A 12,175-nucleotide genomic window follows, 5' to 3' on the forward strand; every position below is an offset into this window, starting at 1 on the left:
TGATTGAGGACTTTGGTGATTTATCGGGATTTAAGATAAATTGGCCGAAGTCGGCTTTCCTTCCACTTAACACCCCTGCAAAAAAAGATACAACCCTCCCAGGAGAGATACCGATGGTAAAACATTTCAGATGCTTGGGAGTGGAAATATTCCCCACCATAAGACAAACGGTGAAGCACAACTACACAAAAATCCAAAACAAAATCAAAGACGACCTTGATAGATGGGCAAAACTTAAAAACACAGTACAAGCACGGATATCAATAGTTAAGATGGATGTACTACCTAGAATCAACTTCTTCAGTTCAATGCTACCGTTACCCCCTCCAGAGGGTTACTGGAAAAGATTACACTCCTCCACATACAAATTTATTTGGAATAACAAACCACCACGTATAAAAAGATCCACCACACAGAGAAATAAAGCAGATGGTGGCATGGCATTTCCAGATTTGTTCCTATATTTTAAGGCGTACACATTAAGTCCATTGACAACATGGTTTGACCCCCAAGCATTAGTATCCTGGAGAAAATTAGAAGAAAACATAGTAGCCCCACATAGACTGAAGGATATAGCATACACTAAACTACCAATCAAGCACTGTGAACGAAAATTTGGCCCCATAATTACTCATGCAATCCGGATATGGCGTGAATCACAAAAAAAAAATCCTAACCCACAAAAATGGCACAATCATACTCCCTTATTCAATAACAATGCACTCTTAATTGGAAAACGACCTATAAGATTCCCTATATGGGAAGAGCAAGGCATACACTCATTAGGGGATGTTTTTAACAAACAGGGTTTTTGTAGTGATAAAGAAATACGCAAAAAATGTAATCTCACCAAGTCCACATGGCTTTTTTACAAACAGTTACAGCTATGTTTGAAGTCTCACGGTGTTCCATTAGACAGACCAATTGAACACCACAGATACCACAAATTCTTCTACGAAAGAGAGACATCGAGAGGTTTTGTTTCAGAATTTTATTATCAATTACTAACGTCCTCGTATGAAACCCTCCAACTAGACTCTGTCTGGAGGAGGGATATACCAGACCTGGAAAATGACTTTGATTGGCAAGGAGCCTGGGCAAATGTCCGACTTACATCAAGGAACCCGGATCATCAACAAATCAATCTTAACTATATTCACAGGACATACTTGACTCCTATAAGACTGTGCCGAATGGGGCTTAAACAAGACTCCAAATGCTCCCAATGTACAAATGGGGACGAAGGGACATTTATGCACATGTATTGGGACTGCTCACCAGTTAAGGCATTCTGGAAAGATGTGACCCAACAAATATCAAAACTCGTATCTTGGAATATACCTGTACACCCCTCGGTATTACTATTGAATGATGTTTTTGAGTTTGCAGTGAATCCACAGCTAAAGAGATTGGTTTTATCGGGTATCACAGTAGCTAAAAAGCAGATCGCATCACGCTGGTTTCAACCGGAAAAGATTTGCTTGTTTCTTACATATCTCGATGTAATTTACCATGAAATATCTACAGCAAGAATTCTGGGTCTCAATGAATCCAAAATGTCAATGTGGTTAGAAGTGGTGGAGAGAATAAAAGCTAGCTTATAATGGTAGTGTCTGGTTAGGTGCGAGGGATAGTGGAGGTACTTCTCAAGGTGGGGTCCGGGAGGGGGGGGTTCGAGCTGGAGCATATGTGTGTAGGTTTTTTAGATAACAGGTATTAGGGGTATATCTTATATAAGACAACTAACTCAAATGTGATCTCATTGGATGTGCCCTGACAATTAATGCTTGTATATCTTATCGTGTGTTGTCATGTTTGTTTATATGTTTGTTTAAAAAATAATAAAAAAATAAAATACAAAAATATGTTTTTTGTTTTGTTTTGTTTCTCTGTGATGCATTGTGTTTTGTTCTGTCTCTTATCTCTTGAATGGTTCTTGCTTTTATTTAATTTCTGCTGTATGTAAAGCACTTTGTGAGTTGTCTCTGTGAAAAGTGCTATATAAATAAACTTTACTTACTTACTTACAGTTTACAGTATGCTGTGTCATTCAGCTGTGTTAGTGGCTACAGTTTACAGTATGCAGTGTGTTGTCATGCAGCTGTGTTAGTGGCTACAGTTTACAGTATGCAGTGTCATGCAGCTGTGTTAGTGGCTACAGTTTACAGTATGCAGTGTGTTGTCATTCAGCTGTTAGTGGCTACAGTTTACAGTATGCAGTGTGTTGTCATTCAGCTGTGTTAGTGGCTACAGTTTACAGTATACAGTGTGTTGTCATGCAGCTGTGTTAGTGGCTACAGTTTACAGTATACAGTGTGTTGTCATGCAGCTGTGTTAGTGGCTACAGTTTACAGTATGCAGTGTCATGCAGCTGTGTTAGTGGCTACAGTTTACAGTATGCAGTGTGTTGTCATTCAGCTGTGTTAGTGGCTACAGTTTACAGTATGCAGTGTCATTCAGCTGTGTTAGTGGCTACAGTATGCAGTGTCATTCAGCTGTGTTAGTGGCTACAGTTTACAGTATGCAGTGTCATTCAGCTGTGTTAGTGGCTACAGTTTACAGTATGCAGTGTGTTGTCATTCAGCTGTGTTAGTGACTACAGTTTACAGTGTGTTGTCATTCAGCTGTGTTAGTGGCTACAGTTTACAGTATGCAGTGTCATTCAGCTGTGTTAGTGGCTACAGTTTACAGTGTGTTGTCATTCAGCTGTGTTAGTGGCTACAGTTTACAGTGTGTTGTCATTCAGCTGTGTTAGTGACTACAGTTTACAGTGTGTTGTCATTCAGCTGTGTTAGTGGCTACAGTTTACAGTATGCAGTGTCATTCAGCTGTGTTAGTGGCTACAGTTTACAGTATGCAGTGTCATTCAGCTGTGTTAGTGGCTACAGTTTACAGTATGCAGTGTGTTGTCATTCAGCTGTGTTAGTTGGTACAGTTTACAGTATGCAGTGTGTTGTCATTCAGCTGTGTTAGTGGCTACAGTTTACAGTATGCAGTGTGTTGTCATTCAGCTGTGTTAGTTGGTACAGTTTACAGTATGCAGTGTGTTGTCATTCAGCTGTGTTAGTGGCTACAGTTTACAGTATACAGTGTGTTGTCATGCAGCTGTGTTAGTGGCTACAGTTTACAGTATGCAGTGTGTTGTCATTCAGCTGTGTTAGTGGCTACAGTTTACAGTATGCAGTGTCATTCAGCTGTGTTAGTGGCTACAGTTTACAGTATGCAGTGTCATTCAGCTGTGTTAGTGGCTACAGTTTACAGTATGCAGTGTCATTCAGCTGTGTTAGTGGCTACAGTTTACAGTGTGTTGTCATTCAGCTGTGTTAGTGACTACAGTTTACAGTGTGTTGTCATTCAGCTGTGTTAGTGGCTACAGTTTACAGTGTGTTGTCATTCAGCTGTGTTAGTGACTACAGTTTACAGTATGCAGTGTCATTCAGCTGTGTTAGTGGCTACAGTTTACAGTGTGTTGTCATTCAGCTGTGTTAGTGGCTACAGTTTACAGTGTGTTGTCATTCAGCTGTGTTAGTGGCTACAGTTTACAGTATACAGTGTGTTGTCATGCAGCTGTGTTAGTGGCTACAGTTTACAGTATACAGTGTGTTGTCATGCAGCTGTGTTAGTGGCTACAGTTTACAGTATGCAGTGTGTTGTCATTCAGCTGTGTTAGTGGCTACAGTTTACAGTATGCAGTGTCATTCAGCTGTGTTAGTGGCTACAGTTTACAGTATGCAGTGTCATTCAGCTGTGTTAGTGGCTACAGTTTACAGTGTGTTGTCATTCAGCTGTGTTAGTGGCTACAGTTTACAGTGTGTTGTCATTCAGCTATGTTAGTGGCTACAGTTTACAGTGTGTTGTCATTCAGCTGTGTTAGTGACTACAGTTTACAGTATGCAGTGTCATTCAGCTGTGTTAGTGGCTACAGTTTACAGTGTGTTGTCATTCAGCTGTGTTAATGGCTACAGTTTACAGTATGCAGTGTGTTGTCATTCAGCTGTGTTAATGGCTACAGTTTACAGTATGCAGTGTGTTGTCATTCAGCTGTGTTAGTTGGTACAGTTTACAGTATGCAGTGTGTTGTCATTCAGCTGTGTTAGTGGCTACAGTTTACAGTATGCAGTGTGTTGTCATTCAGCTGTGTTAGTTGGTACAGTTTACAGTATGCAGTGTGTTGTCATTCAGCTGTGTTAGTGGCTACAGTTTACAGTATGCAGTGTGTTCGTGTTGTCATTCAGCTGTGTTGGTGGCTACAGTTGACCGTCTGCTCTGTCTTTGTCCCGACAGGAGGAGCAGGTCAAATCCCACGAGACACGTTTCAGGGCGGTGTCCTCGGAGCTGTCCGACCTGACGACCACGCCTCTGGACCGCAAGATGAAGGGCCGGGAGCTGGAGGAGCACAAACTACGCTCCGAATACCTGGAGTTTGAGGTGAGGAGTTCTGTCCTGTTATTATTATTGTTATTTATTATCATCATTATTATTATAATTATTAGTTACATTATTATCATCATTATTATTATGATGATCATTATCAGTATTATTATTATTATTATTATTATTATTATTATCATTATCACTATTATCATTATCATTAACATTATCATGATTATTATTATTATTATTACCCACCTCCCTAATGACGGATATACAACTTCTCAACTGCCATTACACCACTACACACTGTCATACACACTTGTGCATAAGATAAGATAAGATAAGATAAGCGATTCCTTTATGACCCCCTTGGGGAAATCCGGGCATTATAGCAGCATGGGGGAGGGGAGGTACAGGTATGGGCAGGGTAATAGTAGAAACACATAAATATAGGCAATAAAATGTCATCTGAATATAAAAATATCAGAAAAATATATAAACAATATAATAAATGCATACAGAGTGAAGTCCCATATAAAGTATTTATACATGGCATTCCATGAGTGCTTATAAACCACAATATAGGAACTTGTGCTGGACTTTACAGCTCAAGTGGTATCAATCCCACCTTGTTTACATTTAATTGATGCACTACTGCAATCAGCTGTTGCACTGAAAGATTAGATTAGATTAAAATGTGTTGTCATCATACAGCGCAAGTACAGTACAACAAAAAGAGGTTTGGCATCCAACCAGAGTGCAAATGTAACAGTAAAGTGCAACAGTAATATACAATGTCCAGGTGATTAAACTGGGTATAAAATATATGAATTAGTACTACTGAGTAATAGTGCTAATCAGATGTATGTACAGAGTTGTAGTATTAATATGTACAGTGATACAGGTATAAAGACACTATGGTAGTAAGTCCTACTGGCCAGCAGTGTAACTAGTGTGAGTAGGTAAGGGATATGTACAGATATACTGTAGATATAGTATCTACAGATATGTAAAAAGGATTATATGCAGGTATGTACAGACAGATGTGGATATATATATATATATATATATATAAATGGTATATACAGCATTATTGTACATGCTATCATACAGATTTGTTATATGCAGGTGTATAAGTAGGTATATAGAAACCGATACACATTTCCACTGTTCTGCTTGTGACAGTGAGACAGTCTGCATGTTCTGCTTGTGACACAGTGAGACAGTCTGCATGTTCTCCACCACTGTTCTGCTTGTGACACAGTGAGACAGTCTGCATGTTCTCCACCACTGTTCTGCTTGTGACACAGTGAGACAGTCTGCATGTTCTCCACCACTGTTCTGCTTGTGACACAGTGAGACAGTCTGCATGTTCTCCACCACTGTTCTGCTTGTGACACAGTGAGACAGTCTGCATGTTCTCCACCACTGTTCTGCTTGTGACACAGTGAGACAGTCTGCATGTTCTCCACCACTGTTCTGCTTGTGACACAGTGAGACAGTCTGCATGTTCTCCACCACTGTTCTGCTTGTGACACAGTGAGACAGTCTGCATGTTCTCCACCACTGCAGCTCTGGTCCCTCAGTGATCCCGTGCTGAACATTCATATCGACGTCTACAAACCAGCACGAGTCATCAGGGCCCTGCAGCCTCGTCGCTACCACTGCGGCAAACCAGTGCCAATAATCACAGAATAGCACGCTCTCTGTACGTCTTCATACCAGAGCTCAGAAGCATATTCATAGTGTTCTCATACAGCTCAGAGCAGTGTTGTAGTCGAGTCACTAAATCTCAAGTCCGAGTCGAGTCTCGAGTCCCCAGTGTTCGAGTCCAAATCAGAGTCGCCAAAGAAGAGTCCGAGTCGAGTCCCCATTACCCTAGTCCGAGTCATCAAGGTTGTGTCTGAGATGACATACAAATAAAAAAAGGTCTATATTAAACATAAATGACAAACCGGTCACCATTTCAAAGGGAGTTTATTTACTTTGTGACACAATGGTCAAACAAATGCCAAATGATTAGGGCCTATTACAAAAATAAATAAATAAATAACTGTATTTATCAATTAACAAGTCCGAGTCTGCACCTTCCGAGTCCAAGTCCAAGTCGAGTCACGAGTCCTGAAAATCAGTCCAGGACTCGGACTCAAGTACTACAACACTGGCTCAGAGGCCATGGATGTCATTTAATGATAATCACCTGTTATCTGATAACAATCACCCGTTGCATGCCGTGTACAAAACGCAGAGCACATGTGGGGAATGTTTAACGGAGTGAATGTTTAACAATTGGGGCGACAGTGGCTCGGGAGGTAGAGCAGTCGTCTGGTAATCTGGAGGTTCCCGGTTCGATTCCCGCTCCTCCTGGGCAGCGTATCGAAGTGTCCTTGAGCGAGACACATAACCCCTAATTGCTCCCGATGAGCAGGTGGTGTGTGAATGTGTGAGTGAATGGGTGAATGTGGGGTACAAAATTGTAAAGCACTTTGGATAAAAGCTATTATATAAAGGCACCATTTACCAATTGGGAATGTGTAACAGAGTTGAAGAAGTTGATTAAACCGCATAGACGGATACTACTTGTTGTTTTTAAATGTGCTCAATAAATAAAAGTGACTTCACTATCAATCAATTTTGACGTAATTCTTTTTATTATTAAAAAGGGGTGCAGAAACAGTAGATGTATAATTTCCACAAGAAATGATAACATGAAATCATATTGCTACACTCAGTAAGTAGTAAGTATCCCACCCATCACCCCTGCTCCCCAATAACTTAATAATAACATACAAAAAGTTGAGGATCGGTTGAACTATACTCAACAGCAGACCACCCAAACACCAACCACTGCCCCACATGAGCAGCAGACAGCCGTGCACAAACTCCCGGTGAGCGAACGGCGGCGGCAGAACGAGCCACAACGCAGCAAAAAACCAGAAAGCACATCAAGACCCTGCAACCCCACGGCAGCCTCCCTTAATCCTCCACTAAGAAATATCTTGTATATTTATTCCCACTCTTCTGCCTCCCTAAGTGAACTCCATCTATCCCTAAACACCTCTAGACGGTCATTACCGGCTTGTACCAATAGCCCCTCTATTATGCTGTGATGCCTTTATGACAAAAACCTTTATTTTGAAATGACATCTCTTCCTCCAGAAAACACGGTACGGCACCTACGCCATGCTGCTCCGCGCCAAACTCCGCAGCGGTGACGAGGACCTGACGGCCTTCGAGGCGCGGCTCTTCGGCGACGGGGGCCTGCAGAGGGCCCACTCCAGCCCCACCCTAGTGCCCCAGGAGGGCAGCTCCAGCCAGGGGGGCAGCGGCAAGGAGAAGGCCCGCGGCTCCAGGACCTCCAGCGGCAGCGGCGGCAAAGAGGGAAGCAAGAAGAAGAGCAGCATCGGCAGCAACAGCAGCGGCAGCAAGCGCTCGGAGCCCCAGAGACAGAGCTACAAACAGACAGTCAAACAGTGAGAGGGGCCCTGGCCGGGACAGGGAGGGAGGCCGTTCATGGCTGTGGATGGAACTTCCAAGGATTTAGGGCATTGGCCTGGCGGTTCTTCACAGGGGCCGCTAACCCCCGTAGCCGGTTCCATTTGGCCGCGTTCAAATCCTGGCTAGTGAGGATACTTTCCTGCGGTTCTGAAAAGTACACGGACGACGAGCAGGCGGGTGACATTTTAATGACGTCCAGTGATGGAGGGAGGGAGGGAGAGACGAGTGGAGAGGAGGGGAGGAAGAGAGAGAAAGATGGATGTCTGGCATGTTCCTTCTCCGTTGCACACTGGATCATACGAAGCCACGCAAAACAACCAAGCCCCCCCCCCCCCCCCCCCCCCACGGCGGAAAACAAATTAGCAACAACGTGGTCACTCATGAGCATCGTGACTTCCTGGGGCTTCTCTGTACTAGTCCAGCTATGAGGCTCCGGCTGTCGTCATTATAATAACCTTATGGATCCAACATTGTTGGCAGGAAAGAGACTGGCAGTATTAAGCCATTCGTTTCACATATATAGTTGTTTTGTCGCTTCGTTTGTTTTACATATTTTTCATCAAGTATACTACAGGTCGACCCCTCGTAAAAGCTGCAGGTTTGAAGCCGCCTTTGAGCGCTGACTGCAGATCAGCCCCAGTCCTACGTAGCCATGTCCCCCAGTACTCTACTCCGCCCCTCACCTCTATTATTAACCATTATTGTGGGGGGAAACTGTATAACTGATCCCAGAACAGTATCCAGGTAGGTAACTTCACACTTAGCCTCCCCCTAAAGGGGGCGAGTTGACACACCGAACCAATGGGGACATATGGGAGCAGTAGGACTGTTGCCATGGCGACTAGGCTGAGACCCAGCTGGTCTGTCAGGACGTGTGAAGTGGAGTCAAACCGTGCATCACAGAGACAGAACTGGATGAGTGACGGATGACTTGGAACGGGACTGGACACACTGCTGCAACCACATTGGGTTTACTTTAATTCAGTTTTCTATCTTTTTCCCCTTTGATGTGACAAAATGCACTGCCCCCCTCCCCCCACGCTGCCAAAGGAATCCCAACCTGAGCATGACATAAGAGAAAAATGGCCGCTGTGTGAATATGGTCAATGCCCATAAACCTTGGCACCAAATACTCTGTGATTGCTTTGCGATGTGGAATGGATCACGTGATCTTCGTTGCCATGTGGAATGGATCACGTGATCTTCATTGCCATGTGGAATGGATCACGTGATCATTGTTGCCATGTGGAATGGATCACGTGATCATCATGATCGTCACTGAATGCATGCCTATCAGGGAAGTGGCCGTGGATGATTTAGTTTCAAAAGGGTCCGTGGATTATATCAAGAGACAGTTATTTCAGTTTTTTACTAAATGTTACATACATAGAAGTATTATGTCATGGTTTCTTGAACAAAGGAGACAGAGGAAAGCATTTCCGTATCACATTTCTCTATGTTGTCGATGAGAAGCTTGGATGGTTAGTTGAATGTCGGTTTCACCACGAGATTCCAGTACTACTTCAAGGCAAACATCATGTACGAGCAGCACGTACATAGTCTGGTAGCTATGTTAGATGTCCCTCTTGCCATGCAGCTATACTGCCCCGCAGAAGCGGGATCATCCCTATGTTCCCCGGGTCCTATGTTCCCCGCTTGATTGATTAATTGATTGACATTTTTTAAATTTTTTATTATTTTATTAATTATTAATGTCCGCCTTGTTTCGAACTGGTTAAGCTTAGGCCCTCTTTCGAAGTTGGTTAAGGTTAGAGTTTGGAATCAGGGCTGGTGGTCTAAAATTTTCAATCAATCAATCAATCAAGCGGGGAACATAGAACCCTGGGAACATAGACATGCTCCCACAGAAGCTAACCACAGTAACTAAATTATTTTTCAAAATGTTGTTCTAAGTGAAATTAAACTTCTCAATATCGGTTTTATCCTGTGAGAAAGTTCACCTGTGAGTTCAATCTTGCTCTATTCTGGAGACAAAGGGTATACATAATTGCATTAACAACTAAATAACTGGATAGTCAATGAACTTTAAAGACATTTTTCTCAGGTTCACTGTTTGCGTGGTGACTGCGGTTAGCTTCTACAGGGCAGTATAGTGACTGTGGTTAGCTTCTGCAGGACAGTATAGTGACTGTGGTTAGCTTCTGCAGGACAGTATAGTGACTGTGGTTAGCTTCTGCAGGGCAGTATAGTGACTGTGGTTAGCTTCTACAGGGCAGTATAGTTACTGTGGTTAGCTTCTACAGGGCAGTATAGTGACTGTGGTTAGCTTCTACAGGGCAGTATAGTTACTGTGGTTAGCTTATACAGGGCATAGTGACTGTGGTTAGCTTCTACAGGGCAGTATAGTGACTGTGGTTAGCTTTTACAGGGCAGTATAGTTACTGCGGTTAGCTTCTACAGGGCAGTATAGTGACTGTGGTTAGCTTCTGCAGGGCAGTATAGTGACTGTGGTTAGCTTCTACAGGGCAGTATAGTGACTGTGGTTAGCTTCTACAGGGCAGTATAGTGACTGTGGTTAGCTTCTGCAGGGCAGTATAGTGACTGTTAGCTTCTGCAGGACAGTATAGTGACTGTGGTTAGCTTCTGCAGGACAGTATCGTGACTGTGGTTAGCTTCTGCAGGACAGTATAGTGACTGTGGTTAGCTTCTGCAGGACAGTATCGTGACTGTGGTTAGCTTCTGCAGGACAGTATAGTGACTGTGGTTAGTTTCTACAGGGCAGTATAGTTACTGTGGTTAGCTTCTGCAGGACAGTATAGTTACTGTGGGTAGCTTCTGCAGGACAGTATAGTGACTGGTTAGCTTCTGCAGGACAGTATAGTGACTGTGGTTAGCTTCTGCAGGACAGTATAGTTACTGTGGTTAGCTTCTGCAGGACAGTATAGTGACTGCGGTTAGCTTCTGCAGGGCAGTATAGATCTACAGGTTGTCCAAGCGATTCCTCTTGAAGTTATTCGATGTGTTGGGTAAAAAAGGGACTTTCATGATGACAACATCTGTCCTCTGCATCACAAATTACATTATTGTATTATTATGTGATGAATGTAATAAATTCTCTGTATGAATGGCTGCTGCTGGAAGGCATGGTGGCCTGTTTCTACTCAGGCTCAGATGCCTTTCGCTTTGTAAACCAATACTGTAACGGCAGATAACGCCCACCAGAGGGTGTCTGTATACAAAATAGAAGCTGCCCCGACACTATTGGTACATATTGCCAGATTAGGAACATGGATGATTTTGACGCTACAAAAAACGAAAGGGATGATTCACCCAAATAAAAACACTATGGATATTCCTACTATGGTAAATAATAATAAAAGCTTGTGTTCCCGCTGTTCACTCTCTCTGTCACTTTTCCATCACCTAGGGGCAGTTGGGAAGACTAGGGGCAGTTTAGAAAAGGCCTATAAGGACTTTAAATAAAGGTTCCAAAGGAAAATGATTAATTCTAAACGAGGACTTTAGGCTGTGTAACATTTTCTTCCAAGTCATCCACCTCAAGATAATTTGTGTTCGTACACATTCAGGGGAATGTAAATACACAAATGTATCTGTTAAAAATAGAAGATCCACTCTACCAGCAAGCATTGTGAGACTGATGAATGTCATGGTAACAACTCTATTATCGTTCCCCATATTGACCCCTGCAAGGCTGTATTATCCCTCCCTCCTGAGAACAGGAATGTTGTTTCTTTTCAACACCCGTAGAGTGTAATTCTATAGGGACCGTGTGTTCTGGGGTGAGGCTCACCCGTGCAGCCAGGCAGTCACAATCACTATATATGGGTGTTTGTCTTCAAATAATGTAAATATATATATATACACGTTTATGGTGAAAAGCCATATTATAGTAGGCCTAAATGCTAGCGACAGCGAAGGTAGGTTCTAGGGCACTTTTGAGAGTAGGGCTCTCAACACAAATGGATGTCGTGCCCTTCTGCACTTTGGGTTAGGGGGGTTGATAGGTAGGGGTGTTGATAGGTAGGGTTGTGTTGGGATGTCAACAAATGTATTTATTTTTGTTTTGCTCCTATCAGATTAAATATTGGTTTAATATTGTTTGAGTGTCATTGTCAAAACTCTTACCATTCCTTAATTCACTTCCAAGACTTAAACTGGGTTTCTGTACAGGTTTTGTTATCCATCGTTTCCATAGCGATGAATGTTCTGTGTAACTCATCACCCGTACCGCTGTACATAATGTCAATATAATGTTGCTCTTAGTGAATTATACTGGTTTGTATCTTCTTTTGAAGGCTTAGAGGGAAACAATTAATAAAAG

General features: G+C 42.7%; 1 protein-coding gene across 2 annotated transcripts in view; it reads left to right on the forward strand.

Moving 5' to 3' along the window:
• The window catches only part of psda (pleckstrin and Sec7 domain containing a), a 116,171-nt gene extending 104,000 nt beyond the window's left edge, over positions 1 to 12,171 (forward strand). For both annotated transcript variants that reach the window (XM_084322093.1, XM_084322094.1), the window contains exons 12-13: positions 4,285 to 4,428; positions 7,534 to 12,171. In XM_084322093.1, the coding sequence (XP_084178219.1) occupies positions 4,285 to 4,428; positions 7,534 to 7,851 (462 nt within the window). In that variant the 3' untranslated portion in view covers positions 7,852 to 12,171. The remainder of the gene's footprint in view (positions 1 to 4,284; positions 4,429 to 7,533) is intronic.
• The last annotated feature ends 4 nt before the right edge of the window (positions 12,172 to 12,175 follow it).

The sequence above is a fragment of the Notolepis coatsorum genome (assembly GCF_963971535.1).
Source record: "Notolepis coatsorum genome assembly, chromosome: 9".
NCBI lineage: Eukaryota > Metazoa > Chordata > Actinopteri > Aulopiformes > Paralepididae > Notolepis > Notolepis coatsorum.